The sequence below is a fragment of the Chaetodon auriga genome, chromosome 13 (assembly GCF_051107435.1).
Source record: "Chaetodon auriga isolate fChaAug3 chromosome 13, fChaAug3.hap1, whole genome shotgun sequence".
In the NCBI taxonomy this organism is placed as follows: domain Eukaryota; kingdom Metazoa; phylum Chordata; class Actinopteri; order Chaetodontiformes; family Chaetodontidae; genus Chaetodon; species Chaetodon auriga.
Window position 1 is genome coordinate 16,602,866 of NC_135086.1, and position 21,276 is coordinate 16,624,141.

The following is a 21,276-nucleotide window of genomic DNA, read 5'->3' on the forward strand; positions in this document are numbered from 1 at the left end:
TGTGCGTCAGGTGCTGCGGGGTCCGTAGTCCACCAAGGCTAGAAACACCCTGCACGGGACGCTATTTCATTTGTATTACTTGGAAAAGAACCGGTTGCTGTCAAGGTAAATAACAAAGCAGTCAGAGTTTCAGATGACACATGTTCCCTGAGAGGAGGGGCTACCTACGACAGGTAACGTCCACAGGTGTGTGCTTTATTTGCATGCAGAATACCTGGAGGAAGAAAAACAGTAATGTTTGCTTGTGTTCTTATGATAATGAATAGTGGTAGTACTAATAGTAGTAGTAGTAGTAGTAGTTGTAGTAGTACAGTTCCTCCAATTTTTAACTGACTGCTTCTGCGCTTTAGATGTGTTTTATGTAAATGTTCGGAGTTGGTGGAGGCCAAAACAGAGGAGAGTGAATATTGGACCTCCATTCATCAGGTGGCCAGAAACATGAAAACAAAGTGATGCTAATGCTACTCTGTGTCTGCTAGATGTGTAAATAGGCAACTGTTTGCTAACATGTTCACTATATTGACTTTAAAAGGTGTTGCGTTGCCTTCACAACAATATCCACCTTTGAAACCCGGTTAAGTATAAATTTAGTAATTGAGGAATTTATGATGTGATGTGTCTTTGGGCACTCGACCATTTTTCTGTAAGAACTGAAGAATTTTAATTGACCCTTTGAAGGTGCAGAAGGTGATTCTGGAGAAGCTGATCATTGATTGATAACGACTCTCTGGACCTGAAGTGTTGGTATATGATGTCCTGAGAATGAGACTCAACAATCGCCTGCCTTTGATTGGTTGTTTTCGTTCAGGTGTGGTGGATTCTTGCAAATGCCATTAAAAGCACTAGAAGGAGCCAGAGACACCTGATTTTTGTCTTGTGTCTGCTGTCAGGTTATAATAGTTTCAGCAAAAATGGTGAAAAGCTATTTTTATAGAAGTTATCAACTGAACCTTTAACAATTACTACAGCTCTTCTCCTTGATATTCTTTTTGTTTTAACAATAACCCACTGTTGTCATTCAACAATGGTGTACAACATAAATGAAATGTTATAAAGTCTCCTTTTAAGTCATGTTTTGGACCTTTGGCTACATTGCAGCTCACATTGTAAGTAATGAACAATGTAAATAATTCAAGATCCCTTTGTTTTAAAAAGCACCATCATCAAAATTGAGAAAATTTAGAAAATCTTGTTAAATATAATTTATTGACAATCAACAACACGGAGGGATACTCTGAAAAAGGAAAGCTTTAACACATTCAGATCAGTACGGCTCTTGTTCACACTGTGGCAATCTAAATTCTGCTTTCTGAAACACACTCTTTGTCTCAGCAGCTCCACTGTTCTGAGTGTGATACCAAACGTGTGCATCGTCTAACCCATCAACAACAAAAGGACTATGTCCATGTATGATTATGGAAAAAAACTCATGCTTTATTCATCTTTCTTAAATGAACAATATACTTAGGCTACTTACATGATCAACAATATATTCTAATTTTCACTACCTTCAGTAACACTGGACAGATGGGCTTGAACAGAAACATAAATATTGAACAGAGATATTTATTCTTAAGGCTTACTTTGTCGTCCTGTTGTTGCCCTCTTTAGTGTCCTGCTTCTGATCTAATTGCTTTGCTTTGCCATAACATACAGATATGTGCCATGCAATCCTAGGGGTCTGCAACTGTTTTCATTTAAATTTCACTACAATGCTGCCCGACAGTCTCTTCAGCATCATTGGAGTCTCATTGGATTAAAACAAGTCTGTCAGTTAGAGACATCATCTCTTGAAAGCAAAACGTGGGACTGTGGATCGGACTGTTACACTTAGGATTCGAGACCCATTCCCAGCTGAGAGTGACCTGACAAATGAGAACTACAAACCAATACCAATCATCAAATTCAAGCACTGCTTTTCACTTAGTGAAAATGTATTCGTGAAACCGGCCCGAGGTGACGAAAAATGTGTTTAACATGCTTTCAATGAGAAGCTCACAATTCCATGACATGACAGATCCACCTAATAATTAAACCAACAGCATATCATCCACAATACTGAGGCGTCCTGTTAGAGATCTTAGCATTTACTGTACATAAAAGAATCATCTTTTGCATTTATAAATCAAACATATTTATATTATTCTTCATATAGCTCTCTTTGTAAACTGTCCCAATAGATACAGTATGTACAGTAAAAACTGCAACAGTTCTGTTGGTGCTGGTGTAGTGAGCACTGTCCCGAAGTTAGAGCAAGACATGGGAACTTAGCACAGTCACTCAGAGCTTCATATAACAAAACAAAGCTGACTAGGAAGAATCTTTAAACACACGGTCTTCTCCTCTCCAGTCCCTTTAGAGTACACACAGCAGGCGAACCTCCTCCCAGCGCTGTGTCCATCCCCACTTACAGGGCTGCGGCCTGACAGGTAGAGCTCCTCCTGGAGCAGAGCAGAGGGGCGTCCAGGACACTGAGAATCCAGCAGGAGAGACCGAGGTGAATCCGGCCACGTCCACATGACGTCTCAGTCTCACGAGGACAGAAAATGTGGCCAGCTGTTGTCGGAGTTTGACTCAGCTCCCTGAAAGGTGGTTTGCTGACAGTTTCAAGTGCTTCTGTTTTCTCGCTGAAGTCTACAATTTTCACTTTTTTTTTCTTTTTTTTTTGTACAAGTCTTAAAAAAACTATGAAGTCACTGTAAAAGAAACAACGTTCTGGCTTTGCAGAGTTGGGACTGGATTTAGAGAGTTTTGCGTTTTGATCCTGTTACAATTGGTCGAGCAAATTCCACAAAATCATCTATAAGGACTGGCCATGCTCCTGAGAGAGACACAAGCAAGACATCGTTAGTGACGGTCATTTCAAGAGGAACGTGCACATCCACAGCATAACTGAGGAAGCTTCTGTGACTCCAAACTCACCTTCCTCGTCATAGTTGGACATGTCATCTGCAATCATGTTACCGAAGTCCAACAACAGGTTCCATGTGTCCTTTGGGATGGATCGTTTATGGTGTTCCTGTAATTCAAAAGTGCTGGTGAACTATCAACATCTACTTTTCAAAGACAAGGTATTTCAAGTTCAAACTGATAAAAACTTTGTTGTTCTTTTGTAAAAATACACTCATTCTTAATTTGATGCCTGCAACACGTTCGGAGACAGATGGGACAGAAGTGTTGAAGTGTTCTTGTCGCATTTTGTGCTTCAGAAAGTGCCAGAGATTTCCACAGGAGACAGGTGTGAACTGCAGGCAGGCCGGTCTCGTGCCCACTGGTGCCCTTTTATTATGAAGCTATACTGTTGTAACATGTAGAATGTGGCTTTGCACCGTCCTGCTGGAACAAGTCTGACATCTGGGTGGCAGCGTATGTAACTCTTTGTACCTTTTAGGGCTGTGCCGAATAGTTTGAAGCTTATTAATACTATTCCTAGAATTAGATTGTGCCGGGTGCTCCATCAACACGTCATCACTTTCATATTAATGATGACTGTAGAAAGACGTCAAGGTTGATTTAATACAAAAAGATGAACTCAGTTAATCCAGTGAATCACTTTATTCAAACTCAGGATTTTTTTTAGGGTGATGACTTAATAAAATATGACAACACACATTCAAAGCTTCATCCAAAGACCTCAACAGAAGCTCTGAATGTAAAAAAAAGAGATGTTTGGTACCTTTCAGCATCAATAGTGGCTTGACAGATGTGCAGGTTAGCCCCCCCCCAAACCATCACAGATGCTAGCTTTTGAACTTTGCGCTGAATCTGTAAATGATATTATGGATTCTAGATAATGAAATCCCAAAATTCCTTGCGACTGTTGGGACTTTTTGTTCAGGCAAAGTGGTGAACTTCTCTCCATCCTTGCTTGTGAAAGACTGAGCCTTTCCAGGATGCCCCTTTCATACCCAATCATGATACTATCACCTGTTACCAATCAACCTGTTTACCTGCTGAATGTTCCAAACAGGTGTTTTTGGAGCATTCCACATCTTTCCCAGTCTTTAGTTGCTCCTGTCCAAACTTGTTTGAAACGTGCTGCTGCATCAAATTCAGATATAAAACAGTACAAAGATGTATTGTCTTTGTACTGTTTTGAACTGAGTATATGACAAAGAGGATTAGCAAATCATCTGTTCTGTTTTATTTATGTTTTACTCAGCGTTCCAGCTTTTTTGGACTCTGGGTTGTATCTCTGCAATCACAAAGTGTTGACATTTCTGCCATTATAACACCTTAGTGAAGCTAAAAGAGAAGAACAAATAATCGTTTTGGTTGGAACTGTATTTTTGCAGTTCATTGTCACTGCAAAAATAGAAAAATGGTAATGATGTGATTTTTGCCAGGGTCTGTACAAAACAAGCATGCTCCCTTTACGTCTGGAGAATAAGATCTGTAGGCCACGGATCACAATGCTTCATTTATAATGTTGTGACAAATTTTACCATTTTCAAGAAATTTGCTGCTCCTGTGATTTGGATACTGCACTTGTAATGTAATTCAGATCATATTTTGGTGAATTGTTCAGTTCTACACCACAGTGTATGAATGATATACACATGCATGTCCAAGAAAATGCAGGTTGTCATTCCAACCAAACACCATCTGGTCACACTCACTGGTCTCCCCTTATTGACTGAGTTTGCGCTGATCAGCGAGGTGTAATGAAAGTCAGCATCGCCTTGGCCAAGTTCCCCATCACTGGGCCAAACGAATGTCACTGAGGGATGCACCAATCCAACTTTTTCTCTCCTGACATCACTTCCGATACCTCAGCTCATGGTACCTGGTGATCTGACACAGCGCTCTCTCTTTTTCCCTTAATTTAAAAACTGTGTTCCTAACTGAGCGGAACTCACTGTCATCATTTCCGTTAAGGTACCATGAAGCCAGAGATTACTCTGGCAATAAAACAGCCTGCCATGACTGAATGAATGACTAACAGCTGAAACACTTAACTTTTAAACTGACGCTGACAGCGCTGATACCAACACAGCATGTTTGATCGATGCATCTCTGATTTCTCTTTTTTGACTCACCAGAAGGAATCTATTCCAAAGGTCGAGGAACTTGAATCTTCCTGACAGAACCAGGTTCCAGTAGGCCACAGCCATCTCCAAGTCTGGACACAGGCAAAAAGCAGAACACTTCATTCCAACAGTGTGCAATTCAGTGATACCCTTCAGCTACTTGTTGTCATCATCACTTTTCTTACCGAGACCCTTCTGTCCAGGGTTTTTGGCAAAGTTAAAGGTGAACTGGTAGAAGTCCTTGAACTTCCCGCTATCTTTGAGCTCCTGCTCTAATCTTGGCAAAAGGGCCTTCAGTTTCTCTGGGCTGTCACACCTGGAAAATAAACAATTTAGGCAACAAATAAACAAACTTTTAGTCATAACATGCTGGTGACAAATTGGCTGAAGTTAACTTTGACACATGGACCTCGACAGGCAAAACACTGCAGCTCTTCCACTGAGTCATTCCACGAAGACACAGAATACTCAAGCTGTGGTTGAGTGGGTCTATATATAGCCCGCCTTCCCTTCCTGGAGCTACACTAAGAGAATCACCATGCGAAGACACTTCTGGCCACGGTGTTTATGTCCCACTTTGGAGCAGGTCACACGATGTTGATGTCGATTCTCACCCGAGCTCTGTCATTCCATCCAGAAACTCCTTCTTGGTGAACTCGCACTGAGTGGCAGCGCGGAACTTCCACGCGACGACCAGCACGGTGATGCTGGCTGGCTCCAGCGAGAGGTCGTCGCAAAACTGCTGGATCCCATCGATGCCAATCTTATTCTCGTCCTGAGGATCTATCAAGGGGAAGAAACCAGTTACACCGAGGCTTTTTGCAAACTTTGACATAATACAACCCTTTTTAGAGCAACTCTATGCTGAAAATATGTTCAGTCACAGTCTAAAACACATCCCACTTACCTTTGTAGCGATTGTAGAGCTGCTCCAGCTTTTTCCGGTCTACTGACGTTTTCATGGATTCCTTACAGTACAGATCTGGATTCTGAAAGTAGTTGTCGGTAGCGACTTCTAGTTTCCAGTCATTCTGTGTGAGGCAGTACACAGCTGTCTTCTCCCCAGCCTGTGTGAAGGACATGAACTGCCGTACCTTGTCCCTCTGCGAAGACTTCAGCTTATGCTGTGTGAGTACAGGACAGGGGCTGTCAGACACGGGTGCGATCAGACCGGGCAGCACAGACAACAGCACGCAAACACAGAGCGAAACACAGACAAACACACACAGCGAGACACACACATCCACAGGCATTCAGGCAACAGTAGAGAGGACAGAGAGGACTGGGAGACACTCAGACACACTCTGACACATGTTTCAAAAGGTTAGTCTGTCACGCTGACAAACACACGTTACAGGAGGTGAGCCAAGACGCTTTGGTCGTAATTGCGTCCTATCCAAGAGCAACATGGGTTTTTCTGAAGGGGGATGTTGTGGATTCTCAAAGCACATGCTGTACCCAGGAGGGCCCCTCAGATAACTACAGTCATGATGTAACATGAGCAGGGAAATGGGATGCCATCACCGAGACCTAGAGGTGCAACAAGTCTGGAGTGTAACACTAGCGCCATGCCAGATGTACTTGGCAATATTAAGAGACGAAACATTTTAATTTAATAACAATATTGTCAGAATGTATTGTCAGGATACTTTACACACGTGTGAGGATACTTTGCAGTGTGGACATTTGCACTTTTAGAAGATATGTGCACTCAAGAAAATCTGAGTCAGTTTTAGTTTGTGTATGTTTCACCAGAAACTGTATCTTTAAGTTGTGCATCGCTGCAGCCATTAAAGACCAGTAATGCACAGTACTTAGTTTTAAAGTCATCGCCATGCTGTTAATTGACAACAATGCTGATCATCCATTAACGCTCAAGTCTTTTTTTTTTAAAGCAAAAACTCTCGAGTTCCAATCATTCATCAATTAGTTGATCAACTAGTGAATCAATTGCCAACTATTTTAATAATTGATTGGACAAAACCATTAACTTTAAGACGTAGTCTTGAGCTCTGGGAAGCTGTAATGCACATTTTGCTCTGTTTTCTGACATTTTGAATGCTTAACTTTTAACTGGGTAAATACACAGCAGGTTAACTAATAAAGCAGATAATCTTAAATTAGTGCCGTTGTGGAAATGATCCTGAAACATCCCCCTGCTCTCTCTATCGATCACCATCTCCTCACACCAGCTGCAGGATCTGAGCACTTCAGTGAAGAGCAGCATTTCCTGAAACCGGAGACTCAAACTGTGAGTTCACCAAGCTGCTAATCACTTCACCAACCCTCACTGATTTCTGCTAAAAAGGACCACATGAAGTCAAACGTCTGCCCTGGCTGCTGTTCACACAGCACGGATTATTGTACGACCAGATGGGTGATGGCGTTAGGTTAGCATTATCTACACACCAGCAGCAGCTAGTAACTTATACAGGCTAGCGTTAGCCAAGTTAGCCTGAATGTATCACTGACATAAACGATGGAGATAATATCACGGGAATACACTGGCACTAAGGTTATGAATATGCCGGGACTTCACTCAAACGATCCTGAGTGTGTCGATCTTTGCGGTCCGACGGCTGACCCGCTCACAGCCTAAGTTGCCAGACTGCCAAAAAGACCAAAAAGGGACGTGTAGCTAGCTAGCTGCTCTCAAAATATCAACTGACCTTCCCTGTAACAGCAGCGAACACAATAACTGATCACAGCAGGTTTGACAAAACGCGACACGGAATGTACTTTTACAATATGACAATAGTCTTCAAGGTAAGCCGTGCTGGCACCAAATCTGATGCCTGGGTTTGTGTTTATTTTGGTTACCTACCATTTTCACACCCGCTGTTTGACCAGTTTGGAAGCCCGACTGTCGCTCATTGTGCGCATGCGCGGAAGTAGTCGCCCAGTTGTAGGTTTCAGTGGAGAGATGAGGCTGGCAGTAACTGCTCTGTTGTTATATGTTTTATTTGAAAGTATTTGCTGAAATGAATCCAAGTGTATGTGTGTACGTGAGAGAGGAATAAAGTGAGATTTTCACTCTACTTTGTTATTCCATGTGCACCACAGAAAACTCCACGCACAGCAAACACTTGAAAGTAAAGATGAACCCCACCCTTTACCATCTCCTCACTGTTTCTGACTGCCAACACCCACACATACACACCGTCCCCAACACGTTGAACACCATAAAACACTGCATCTGTCAGAAGAAGTCCCTCCTCCACTACACATCCTAAGTGTCCTAATAACATGCAATAAACTGCACTTCAGGGGCCCCAGAAATCCAGGTGCCCAGAAGTCTCATGTGTTCTGTGTCAACTGGCTCGTGCTCACTTTATTTGCAGTATTCAACATTATCAACTGACATGATAAAGTTGTGAACAGGGGTCCTACTCTGTTAGCTACTCTTGAAGCAGGTAGCGCTAAGGCACAGATCAAGTATACACTTTACAAAGAGTAGGAAGGTCAGGGGGTTAATGTGGGTCCAGCAGCATATTTTTTGCCTCCTGGCAGCTTGATGGGGCCAGAATGTTTAAGTGTGTCATGTGCTATAGTACAAGTCCCTCAAGATGTATTTTTTCAAATATGTACAGTGTTCAAGTGTATGTTATAAAGTGTGCAGTACATATATGGAGTAGTAAGATGCAAACTATTTGTTGTCTTTTCTCCTTTCATTGTGAGCTCTTATACTCACACTGTAAACCTTGTAAAAGAAAACAAATTTGAATTTGAGAGATGGATGTGTGCTGCCACACCTGCTGACTGCTTCTTTCTTTCTAGCTCAAAACATTGTCATCTCATTTGTTTTCACTGTTGTGTGATATCTGAGGAATTTGAGTCATTATGTAACATGAGGGGAAAAAACCCACAAGTGCTGTCATTGCAAGAAAAATGTCTGTTGGGCTGGCTCATCTGAGTTTTATCTCATGTGAAAATGAATACACCCTTCAACAAGTGTGAATGACACACACAGCACTGTTGCTGATAGAATATCTGTGGACGTCAGCCTTCCTTTTTTTTTTTTTGTTCTGTTCTACAGTGAAAAAGGCCTGACTGGCAGCCTGATGGGAGTACACTTACTTCAGAATAACTGACTCACAGGATGCAGCGTGTGAGTTACAATTATGTAGAGGGAAAACTATGAAACACATTCATCTGATTGCACTCAGCAGTTTGTCCTCAGTTTTACTCAGTGGTGTTTCTCATATGAGTGTATTTGTGAGGCCATTTTAAATGCTAATAATTGAGAATACTGGTGAAGAACAGAAATTGGGAATTTGAATTTTTTTTTCATTATTCAAAAATTGTGAATCTGAAATTGACTAAAGGTTGGTCAGTCTGATTACGCACATGTAGGAGTTCACTTCAAGTGTACATGCATTTAATAGATCGCTCTTTCTGAGCTCCATGACAGTTCAGAGGTCTTCAGGTACAGCGTGATTGACAAGAGTCTCAGCAGGCATCATGGGAGACAAATGTCAGCTCATGATAGAAAAAGACAGGTTTTTATTTGTTATTTTAACACTGTCCTTGCAGCAAAGCTAACAGAATTTTGTATTATCTATAAGCCCTCCAGGTCACACTATAAAAACCCTTATAGAAAGGGGATGCAACTTTGTGTGCTCGTGTCTGTTTCTGTATGTTGTCTGCTGTCTAATCAGGTGTTTGATAAGACATTTCTGCTACAACTTGACAGGCAGTACTGAACAGTTAGGGAGAGGGTGTTGATTCCCACTTGGGGGAATGCTCTACCTTTTCATTTCTATAGCTCCAGATAAGATTGATGGTGTGTTGTGTGGAAGTTGAGAGGATATTGGGCTGTGCTCTTTTTTTAACCTTTGACCTTTCAGACCCTCTTGATTTTGTCTGGATCAGATCCAGTTGAGACGGATGGCAGTTCATGCAACATCAGATTGCATGTCAGATATCATGTTACAGCATGCGACTGAATTTTGCTTCCCATCTCACAGTTGATGTTGTCTATAGTAAAAAAAATCCAACCACCTCTGTACAGAAGACGCAGCCATTGCTTCACAAAAAGCCAGAATTAAGAATGTGGCTCTGTCCTCATCCTCGTTATTATCTGCCTACAATTTCACTGGCTTCCAGTGCACATCAACTTATGACCAGAAATGTTGACTTCAGTGGACTCCATATGTACTTCTTTATGACAGTGTGTTGCGTGTGATATCAAATGAAGTATTATTGTTCTTTTGCCAGTATGTGTCGGTTCAGGACTGTGACCGGGTCACACTTGAATCTGACATTAGCCACATTTAAAGAATGTGAACAGCCAAACAAAAACAAAAACATGTATCTGAGCAATAAATTCTAATTAAGCGCAGAGGCTTAATATTATCTCACTAGTTTAATGTGCAGTTACAAAGATTATTCTCTCACACAGCACAGACATTACATGAAATCTGTTATTTTTATATCTGCACGTCATTGATATAGTTTAAACTTGCAGTGTGAACACAGCCAATATGGCTAAAGCAATGAAGTGTCCTCAATGCATTTTGGCTCAGACCTTGCAGTCGTAAAGACTCAGCTTTGAAGCCACACAGGTTAATGAGAAGTACAGGAGTAGCATGTATCCTCATACTCCTGAGCAGTAGATGGCGGTATATGTATATTTGACGCTGGTTGGTATCCACCAATCCCAAGAGACGCAGATTGTGGGCATGAGCTACTTTGACTGCTTTGCTTTCGTCTCATCGATGCTGTCCAATCAGAGGCCGCCAAAGTGAGACACCGCCAAGATCAGATTGTGAGACGCGCTGGTGTAGCAAGGCTAGCAGAGAGGGGATAGAAAAGGCTAACAAACGGTTTGCTAACTTGTGAAGTGCACCGGTAAGCCACATTTATCGACTTGTGGCTCGCTACCCAGCTGCCACAAAATAAAGTCCTTGCCGTTAGATATGTGTTTTACAAGTTACTGCTCTTTTAAATGTCTTGAAAATATACTGCCGACAGACATAAAGCTAGCCATGGTAAAAAAAATATTGCAGCTAATTGTGGCAGTGTCCTGGTTGACAGCTGTGGATTAGCTTGTCCGCAAGCTACTAGCTAGCTGTCGTATCGTCAATTGGCTAACAAAGCGCTGGTGGTCCCGGCTTTTCAACCAGAATCGCGAGTTAGCTTATTGCTAAAATGGTCAGTAGGCATTGCTAACTAGAAAAGTACTGGTCGGCGCTTTACTCTGTGGTTAACTTTATCTTATGAGAGGTTGCCAACTTAAAGTACGTGGCAAACGATAACGGGGTCTTCAGCAGGGCTTTGCTTAGTTGAACTTGGCGGTCCACGGTGATTGTAATCTAAGTGGTTACATTAACGTAACTGAGCTCGTCTGCTCTTAAACGACATGTTTGTTTCACAGCTTTTACGGACGTTTGTGTCCTGAAACGACCCAAAAACAAACGTTCAAAATGTGTTCAGCGGTTGATTGCACTACACAATTCACGTTAATTTAGCCAAAGTTAGTCATCGTTAATCGATATTTTATTCAAATGACCAGGCCAGTTAGGTATGTAGTTGAATACATGAGAATAAACACGTAAGAGTTTCTAAATGTAAATTCGGGGCGACAAGCTCACTGTCTGTTTGTTGACTGAAATCCATAAAAGATCAATGACTGTCAATAAACCATAATTAAACACCCATAATTACCACTAAGTGACGGGTATTTCAGGAGCTGTGGCTAAATATTTTGTGTGACCCTGAATGTGTAATTACATTCACTGCCTGAATAAAACACATCTTGTTTCTGTTTAATTAACCTTAATTTGGTTACTTTTTCAACGGTTCGTCTCTCTTCGACAGAAAACGATCACTTTTTAAACGGCTTCAGTGCTCGACCAACAGGCAAATCCTGGCATCACTTACTGTATAATGACAAAAGACAGAAACTTAAGGAAAAAATAAACAAGAGTTAAATATTCAACACTGATAAAATATTTTGTCCTTGGAATTAACTATAAAATTATAGAAAAGTTCTTCGACATTGCTTAGTTTGTTTCCTGTTTGGTAGGGATTTAGACCTCCTCTTCCTCCATTCTCAAATGCCAACAACAACAGCCGTCGAAGAAACAGGAGAGTGCACTCGTAAGTGCACATAATCTCTATATTATCTTCATTCATCGTGCGAAATGCTCATACATTTCGTAGATGTTAACTCATACTTGACATTGTCTGGAACCTGCAGCACGGAACCAATAATTGCAAAATTTTATGTCAATCCTTTCAAAACGTGCATAAGCTAACTAGCTAGCTAGCGCAAGCAAGTTGAACCTGACGCTAACTGTTAGCAGTAACAGCTAGCTGCATTCAACAAAAGATTGTTCATTGCTATCGTCGTGTGATATGAGTGCTGTTGTTACCGCATGCAGCAGTAATATTTGTAACCGTGTGGTGCTCTCATTTTAGTTAAATTAATAGTTTTGCGCCCGTGTGATAAAGTTAGCAGGTTTCCGTGACCTGTAGCAGAAGTTCGACGATGCCTCTCCTCCGGACGTGCTCGGTACCTGAAGTAGGCCTTGTGCACACTTAGCGTAATAAAAGTTGTGAGCATCAAGGGCTGGTTTAATATGCTTTTCTACATTCGCGGTGCATTCAGAAATGCCTCCAAAGGTTCACAGAACTGAGAGTGGTCGAAAATATGCACATTTTCCATCGGTTTTGTCTTGTAAGAAGAATACCCGGTAACTCAAGCTAACGTGAGTGATGTAGCTTTGTATAGTGTGCTGGCAGCAAGCAGTTCAAATGGGCCTCAGACATAAGTGCAGTTTAATTTCACACCAAGAACAGTAAAATATAAATAAGACAAGCAATTATTAGTGGGAGAAATGTGATGTGCGTGTGACATTGGAAACTTACTACTGTCACTTAATAGTTTCCCCACTCTGTCTTCAGGGGTCTGAACAGTGACGGATAGAAGAACATTTCCTTTTTAGCCTGAAGCTCAGATCGTCCGGTCCTTTGGGATCATGGCTAAAGATGTAAGTTACTGTGTACATGTGTTTTTTTTCTTTTATGGAAAACACGTCATTTGTGTGCCTCCTCCTTGGCACTGTAGCTGATGTTAGATGAAGGCACATGTGTTGCAATAAATGAAGACATCTCCTATGACCTCACATATCTTCTTCCGCACACATTTTGCATAACTGGACTCCTGTTACATCTTTAATGTCGTGATTTTTGGAGAGTATAATGTTCTTGTCCTTCGCAGGCTGGTCTGATTGAAACAAATGGAGAGCTGAAGGTTTTCATCGATCAGAATCTGAGCCCTAGCAAAGGTATAAGTTGCTAGTAATTGCCTTTGTAGAGCAACGACACACTGTGCACAGTATTTTTATTACATTACATACAGTCTCGTTTCATTGATTCCCTGACTCACAAAGGAAACACTGTCTCTTATATTGTAAGCCTATGTGCTTGTAGTTGGACGATAGGGGGCAATGGAGTATCAGTGAAGAGATCTACTCATTACTGGTCTTCTCATGTCTTCTATTAGGTGTCCTATCCTTGGTTACTGTCCAGCCTACAGCTGCCCCTGTGGCCAAACAGCTACTACCCAAAACTCTTGGGCCATCCAATGTGAACATTGCTGCACACATGCAACATGTGCCACACATGGTGAGTGATGCTCTACACAACTACCACACTGTATCGTCTTATAATTGCAGGCCTTTGTCCTTTAATCACATTTGCATGACAACTTAGACCCTTTCAATAGATACTTTAAGTTCAGCTCTCTAATTTGTCGCTAACCAGCAGATGCATATGTGTATAGATTTCCTTGCTGGGTTTCTCTGCTATGTCTTACTGTTGTGTAAGCCCCTCCATTATCATTGTGAGGTGACCGGGAGGAGGGTAGGTGGAGGCACTTGATCCTAAGCTTATCAACTCTACAGTCAGCAGGATTACACCCATCATCCCATTATATACATGGAATATATACATAACGGAAATCAGCTTAGATATCACCTTAGTGAAGGAATAGATCACCTCTTTTCTAGATGCTTCATATGGCTGTTAGAGATGTACATTTTAAGTAATTTCTGTCATCAATCATCCACCATGTTCATAACAGATAACCGATGAGTCAGTTAAGATGTCTGAAATACTACGTATTCTTCCTCCATTGAGTGGCCATTTTTGCAGCACAGTTATGTTGGGCATTTTTTATAATTGTACAAATGTACATATACATAGTTATTTTTCCTATTCTGTGAACTGTATACTTTTTTTATTTTGACATCTTTATGCCACTGTGCTTGCTCTTTGTAATACTTGCTGGCTATACAACTAAATTTTGCCGGTGTGGGATCAATAAAGTTCTTATCTTATCTTATCTTATCTTATTTGAAACATACATAATGTGAATTGTGAAAGGATTATTTGTTGAGTCACAAATTAAATGTCATCCAACTGTGCGGTATCTGCTCTACCTGTTATTCAACAAGGTAAAACAAATTGTGAGTGAAAAAAAAAAAGTGACAAAATAATTTGTGTTTGTATTAAGGGTAATTGCATGCCACCTTTCTGTTATTATGTGCTCAACCCATCCTTGTCTCAACAAAAAGGGCTGTAGCCTACAACAACAGACTACTGGAGTTGTCAAGGACAACAGCCTGTCTCCTAATGGCAACAAGACAAAATAACTAATTGTTGACATCAGGCAAGGGGGGACAACTTCCGAGTGCACCGCTTCAACAAGGAGAGGCTTGAAATTGTCAAATTCCTTTGTGTTAACGTCACCAATGTCTCTCCTGTTTCCTGAACACAAGCAGTCTGGCAAAGAACTCAGCAAGTGTTAAGTGCACTTGCTTAGCTTTGAATGTATTGTTACACATAACAAGGACTGTGGAATTTGATCTCCATCACTTGCATTGAAAACACATGAGGAGGGGATCTTTAATGGGCCTGTTTCAGTGTTCTTATGGGCACCTAACTATTATTTTAAGACAGCCTTGAGAAATTCTGAGCATACACTTCAATATTTTCTTTCCTCTCTTTTTTTTGTTCGTTCTGTCCTCTATAGGTGATTGGAACACCACAGAGGCCTACAGTGTCCAATACCATTTTGGTAAACAGTCCACATACACCCAGTTCCCAGTTCCTTGCTCAGAGTCAACCATCCGACGCCTCTCCCTGGTCGTCAGGGTGAGTGTTCAAAAGGTTCTTTAGTTTAGAAGCTTGGAGCATCATTGTGGATCTTTGTGGAGATTGTGGAGTGTTTTTAGAATGTACCACGACTGATATCATTTCATATGAGAAGGAAATACAGTAAATTTGAAGAGCCAGTCATTGTGTTTGATCCTGAACGTCTTAGTTGTGATAGTTAAACACTGACGGTGTCAGAAAAAAAAACTGTTGATCATCCCTTCCATCTTCGATATGTGATCTGATTGCCAATTGGCACATGCCTAATGTGTGGGATCTGTTCTGTTTGCAGAAAACGTGGTAAGAAAGGGGAAAAGAATGGGAAGGGCTTGAGGCATTTCTCCATGAAAGTGTGTGAGAAGGTGCAGAAGAAAGGAGTAACCACCTACAATGAAGTGGCAGACGAACTGGTGGCAGAATTCAGCTCTTCAGACAACCACATGTCACCCAATGACTCGGTGAGTGCTGCTTGACGTTATTTCAGAGTGATGCAAGCCTGTTTAATGTGTGGGAAAAAGGGCATAATGTAGCAGTAGATTTTTACAACTCTTGTTCTTTCATTTTAGCACGTGTATGACCAGAAGAACATTCGGCGGCGTGTGTACGATGCACTTAATGTGCTCATGGCCATGAACATTATCTCTAAAGAGAAGAAAGAAATCAAATGGATTGGCCTTCCCACCAACTCAGCGCAAGAGTGCCAAAACCTAGAGGTAAAAGCACTCAGCAAAGACCATTCTGCTGCAGACATCTTGTCTTTTGTTATAATTCTTAATCATTATTCCTTTATTTCAACTGTAGGTGGAGAGACAAAGGCGGCTGGAGAGGATTAAGCAGAAACAATCACAGCTTCAGGAGCTCATACTGCAGGTGGGGATGCTGGAGATGCTCTTTAATTTTCTGCCTTTCAGTAAAGTGCATACACTTTCTTCATGGTGTTTGCAGTGGTGTCGCCTCATTCAGGGTGGGTGTGTTTGGGGAAGAGGGATATTTTGGTTGAATTCCAGATGTTTGTGGTGCACACAGCTTTATAATGTACTTCATGTCCATGGTGGGGGTATGGCTCCGTTTTCAGTCGAAGCCGAAAACTCTCTATAGCTGCCTCATCTTTCTTTCATGCTTATAGCAAATAGCTTTTAAGAACCTGGTGCAGCGGAACAGACAGACAGAGCAGCAGGCAAACAGACCTCCACCTCCCAACTCCATCATCCACCTTCCCTTCATTATCGTCAACACCAGCAAGAAAACCGTCATCGACTGCAGCATCTCTAATGACAAGTATGTGATTGCACTCGCTTCATGTTCAGCACTTTTATTTGAAAGGTTGTATTTCTTCAATGTTAACATTATTTTAAGTAATATCAAAAGAACAGCGTGGTGATAGAAACGTGAAATGACCTGTGGTCTAACTGCGCTTTGTTGTAGGAATACATTGAAACTATTTGCCCTTCAGGCCACATTTGACTTAAAGGATTATTATCCTGACAAGAAGAAGAAAAGTACTGAGTCAAGTCACATTATTACTAATTTAGTAGAGAAGTCATGTGTCATAGTTGTATTTAGAGTCTATTTAGGCTGTGAAATGTATCATTTGCAGGTGAATAGTTTTCTAGCTCTTGGCAAGAAAGCTTAAAGTTCTTTGGAAATCTTGAGTGGTAAGGTATGAAGGTATGGCATCAGTGTGAAGATGACTCAGCCAGTAAGTATGTAGCCGTTTAGCAGCTGACTTTGAATGTGTGACCTTTCCACACATAATAATTAAAGCTTATACTGGATGAAAAGGTGTCCACCTTTTTATGCAAGCAAACTGCCATGCAGCACCTTTTTTATTTTAGTTTTAAAGGATAACCACAGAATGAACATGAACAGTCCACTGACATTCAATTGAAGTCTAATCCTGCTTCCAGCCCTTCTAACCCTGTTTCATTCATGCCAGTAGATGTGAAAGAAAAGTCTATGGCATTATTAAGGTTTGCATGGTACATATGGTACTGAGGGGCATGACTTGAATGCAGCTTGGGAGCATTTATTGTTGATTTATTACTTTCTATGCAACCATAAGTTGCACCACTCATCAGGCCCGTGGTCGAACATTATATTTCCCACAAAAATAATGAAAGAGTGAATGCTAGATCCCAAAAATCCCTTAAATCCACATATTATGGCACTTGTGTTACATGATTGCCACCACCCTGCACTGTACTGCTCCTTAAACCACGGTGGATATGTTTCTAAATTCAATATTTAACTTAAACTTTAAAATTGATCAACACAGAGTCACAAACTGCAGTGCATTGACTAAATCTGATGTGTTGCATTTCTAGCATTCAATTAAATATACACTCTAGCACTGTTATTAAAAACTCATGGAGCCACCTTAAACTAAGATTGGAAACACTTATCGTTTGGTTTAAAGTTGACATTTCATCCTTTCTCATGCTTCCTGTTCTTCTCTTTCTTATCTGCAGGTTCGAGTATTTGTTCAATTTTGACAGCATGTTTGAGATCCACGATGACATCGAGGTGCTGAAGCGTATGGGCATGGCCTGTGGTTTGGAGGTGGGAAAATGTTCTCCAGAGGATCTGAAGGTTGCACGTAGCCTGGTGCCCAAAGCTCTGGAGCCCTACGTTATAGGTCAGTGTACCACATGCTCATTTTGAGTCAGTGGTCAGTTGCTGGTAAGCTACTGAACTGTTCACTGGTTTTAAAGAGGGGTTAGATGTACTGATTTTTGGTTGGCATACTATGAACATGAAGAGTGATGGTGCAGTGATATTGTTTTCAATCTTAAAGGTGCACTGAGTAAGATATAGCAAGGCTCTGATGCTCTTGGTGTAAACACCAACAGTCCCCTGGTGTTATGAGTTCCTGGTCTGCGCAGACTGGAGTCAGCTTGAGCTAACTAGTAGCTACAGCCAAAGATGGCTGCAACAAAGAGTATTGAGCAGCTGTTAGCAGTTACTGTGGTGATATGCTGCCCTCTGTTTGGAGTGACCTTTGACAGGTGGCCAGTCCTCACACATTGCACCTTTTTTTTAAAGGAAGGTGCTGCCTGTTGTGATTTCATAAACTGACTCTGGCTGATTAGCATATCATTCATATCTGCACAGCCTGTTTGATGACAGTCAAGTGCTGCACTGTTACACCTCTTTGATGACCCACCAAGCGTGGTTCAGAGTTTGCCCCTGTTCACTTTCTGCTGGACATTAGCCACTTTGCAAGGCATTGTGGGATTCCAGGTGCCGATTTTTTAAAACTTTTTTTTAAAACTTGTATGAAAATAAAGGAAAAATTCTCCTTGCCACTTTGCATTGCTTTGTGAAAAACTGATGGCATGGTGGTGGTGCATGGATGTCTGTGGAGGAGTAGATTATTAGTGAAGTCTCTGAGATTTCTCTGTCCCTTGCCTCTAATTTTACAGATACAAAGCAAGTGCTGTTTGACACAAAGTTAGATAAATTGCTGGAGAAAGTCTCAGCCTGCTCATTTATAAAATGTTTGCCATGGAGAAGTACAGGAGAAGATGTAGTGCAAGTTTCCTGCTTCCAGCGGGTCTTTACTATGAACAGTGGTGGGACTGCAGAGGAGATTGTTGATTTTTGAGATCGTCAAAGTCATATTACATTATGTTGATGCATTTTTCTATTTTCCAGAGATGGCAAAGGGTCCCATCAGTAACGTCTACATCACTGGAGGGTCCTCTGCCAATGGAGCCCGTTACCCCGCAAGGTGAGAGTTCTTAGCTGTAATTGAGCCCATGAGTGTGACAGAAATCAGCTGTTGTTTTGCTCCATCACCTTTTCCTTCATGAACTCAAAGCAATTGCTAAAATTCACTCCTCCTCTACTTGTAGTGATGGTTGCACTGATGGCACCATGGCCTCCAGCTCAAATGACTCTCACTACAGCGGGTCTCGTGTGGAGACTCCAGTGTCTTACATGGGGGATGATGATGATGAGGACGAGTATGACGAGAATGACGATGAAGACTAAGCTGTCTACGCCTCGCCACTCCAACAAGCACAGTCCTACAAACCACCCTCACCGTGGGAATTTAGTCCCTTTTTTGTGTGTGCTTCTTCAACCCTTTCCCCTGTTTCCCATGCCTGTATTTCTGTCCGGCTTTCTCAGGGGTGTAGATGAATATTGAAAGAACAGAGGTGTATATCGCACCCATCGTTTTTCTGCCCCTGAATCTCGTGCACCTGCACCACAGCTCCGGGGGAGGTGTCGTCCAAGGGAACTGTAGTCTGTGGCCTGGCCACCACGCTGAAGTCTTTGTATGTCTAATTCACTTCTCAATAAGCCATCCCACTAAAAAAACAAACAAAAAAAAAAACTCTGTAAAACCTACTGCTGTTGGAGAATGTATAATGTACTTGTTTGACTAGTTATTCCTATTATTTTGCAATTACATATGGCAGACGTGATGATGATCAAAATGTTCCACGATGGCCAAAGTGTCTGCTTTAACATGCCGTGTTAGTGCAGCACCATGGATTCTGAATGGCCTAATACAGTTGCCATGACTTCCCAGCATGGGGCTTCATAGGATGTGTTGATACTGTTTGTTTTGTGTTCTGGGCAATAATTTGAAATAGTTTCTTATCCCCCATTGTGTTGGGCTGGCTTCCTTCTGTTCTGTAGGCAGCTGCTTTCCTGATCTTGTTTGCTAGTTTTGTTTTGTTTTTTTTGTTTTTTTTGTATTCTGGAGTTGAGGAATTCTCCATCACCGCCCTGTTAATGCCTTGGTAGTGTTTACAGAATAATGGCACCAGCAAGGTAAAGACTTTTATAACCCAGGCTCCTAATAGGTAAATAAGCTTTTTTTGTGAATTACGTATATGAATCCTACGACGATTGTAGCTTATAGTATCCTTTAGAGGCCAGTGGTAAAGATAGACCTTCAAAAATTATTGATGTAAAAAATGTGTGGTTGCATAGGTCTTTGTGTACTCCCTTCAAAGATCTCCCTTTTAAAACTTAGCAACACGTGTACTGACTCTTCCAAATACCTTTTCTGTAATCTAATATAAGTTTGCAAATTAAATATAGATTGTTTTAATAATTTTGTATCTATAATTCATCATGTGGGTTTTACGCAGAAACACGGTCACCTCTTACTGACGTCAGGCCTGATCTAATGAATGATGATGTGTCTGATTTGTTGGCAGAAGTCAAACTTCACAGAACATCAAGTTTAACGTTTGTTTTTGTGCCTCAGTTAACAAGGCTTTTTACAAATTGTCACTGCTGTATTCCTCAAACTACATCTGCCAAAGGACCTGTTGAAAGAATATTTCACTCAAGACCCTCAAGTCATTTGAGGCTCATGGCTCTTTAAGAAGACTGATGGGGGAAAGGTGGGTTTGGGGAGGGGTCTGTCAGTCTGTCTGTCTGTCTGTCTGTCAGAGGAGAGCTACATGCTACACACTTACGCAGAGGATAGCTATGAGGTGAGAACAATCAATTACCTGCTACTGCTTATTGCACCATTGGTTCTTATAGTATGACTTTAATGTACTGAGGATTTACAAGAGCGCTTGCTGACAGACTGCCCCCCCCCCCTTTTTTTTTTCTAAACTGAGGGGTTCCCAAATGTTTTTGACATGGAGAACTGATCAGCACCCAAATGCAGCTCACTGCAGGTGCTGGACAGAGTGGAAGTTCTTGTTTTTCCACTTTATGACATTTAAGCTCACAATCCTGAGGCACATTTAAGAGAAACTTGTTTTTGTCTAAAAACTGGCATCCTTGCATGTACAGTACCTTGAAAGGATTATCAGTCGTCGTAATGATGGCTGCAAGGCAATCTCAGACTTCAAAGTACGTGATTGTGAATACACAATCTTTGTTTTGTGTGAAATTACATTCTGGGGTTTGGCTGAAGCTAATATGAGGCTTAGTTAAAGTTGGACTTTTTTTTTTTTTAAATTCCAAATTTGCCTCTGCTTCCACAGTGTGTCCTTGCTAAACTGTAGCAGAAAGATGATGACACACAGCAGTAACATGGTATAAAGTGAGTGTTTAGTGTTTTGATGAAACACCACTCTAGTGGGGTAAAATATTTAAATACACTATGAAT

The 21,276-nt window shown here is 41.3% G+C and overlaps 2 protein-coding genes across 3 annotated transcripts; one reads left to right on the forward strand and one right to left on the reverse strand.

Annotated features, from left to right (window-relative positions):
• Positions 1 to 1,187: 1,187 nt before the first annotated feature.
• Positions 1,188 to 7,921, reverse strand: dcun1d2a (DCN1, defective in cullin neddylation 1, domain containing 2a). Its single transcript, XM_076747314.1, has 7 exons — positions 7,855 to 7,921; positions 5,938 to 6,154; positions 5,645 to 5,813; positions 5,216 to 5,346; positions 5,040 to 5,122; positions 2,923 to 3,019; positions 1,188 to 2,821 (listed from the first exon to the last, which is right to left on the reverse strand). The coding sequence occupies exons 1-7, from the start codon at positions 7,855 to 7,857 to the stop codon at positions 2,742 to 2,744; spliced, it is 780 nt and encodes a 259-aa protein (XP_076603429.1). The 5' UTR covers positions 7,858 to 7,921; the 3' UTR covers positions 1,188 to 2,741.
• Positions 7,922 to 10,760: 2,839 nt separating this feature from the next.
• Positions 10,761 to 20,254, forward strand: tfdp1a (transcription factor Dp-1, a). Of its 2 annotated transcripts, none has more exons than XM_076747692.1 (12): positions 10,761 to 10,880; positions 12,939 to 13,024; positions 13,255 to 13,321; positions 13,540 to 13,661; positions 15,070 to 15,191; positions 15,484 to 15,649; positions 15,758 to 15,904; positions 15,993 to 16,061; positions 16,318 to 16,469; positions 17,660 to 17,826; positions 18,846 to 18,921; positions 19,046 to 20,254. In XM_076747692.1, the coding sequence occupies exons 2-12, from the start codon at positions 13,013 to 13,015 to the stop codon at positions 19,182 to 19,184; spliced, it is 1,239 nt and encodes a 412-aa protein (XP_076603807.1). In that variant the 5' UTR covers positions 10,761 to 10,880; positions 12,939 to 13,012; the 3' UTR covers positions 19,185 to 20,254. The 2 variants fall into 2 exon arrangements, with proteins under 2 accessions (XP_076603807.1, XP_076603806.1); XM_076747691.1 differs by lacking the exon at positions 10,761 to 10,880 and adding an exon at positions 12,064 to 12,131.
• Positions 20,255 to 21,276: the final 1,022 nt, after the last annotated feature.

Excerpts from the sequence above, each read along its gene's own strand:
- dcun1d2a (XM_076747314.1), bottom strand. Across the intron at positions 5,347-5,644 it reads GATGGAATGACAGAGCTCGG|GTGTGACAGCCCAGAGAAAC; the intron begins GTGAGAATCGAC and ends TTTATTTTCCAG. Across the intron at positions 5,123-5,215 it reads CCCTGGACAGAAGGGTCTCG|ACTTGGAGATGGCTGTGGCC; the intron begins GTAAGAAAAGTG and ends GCCTGTGTCCAG.
- tfdp1a (XM_076747692.1), top strand. Across the intron at positions 15,650-15,757 it reads ACATGTCACCCAATGACTCG|CACGTGTATGACCAGAAGAA; the intron begins GTGAGTGCTGCT and ends CTTTCATTTTAG. Across the intron at positions 17,827-18,845 it reads TCTGGAGCCCTACGTTATAG|AGATGGCAAAGGGTCCCATC; the intron begins GTCAGTGTACCA and ends TCTATTTTCCAG.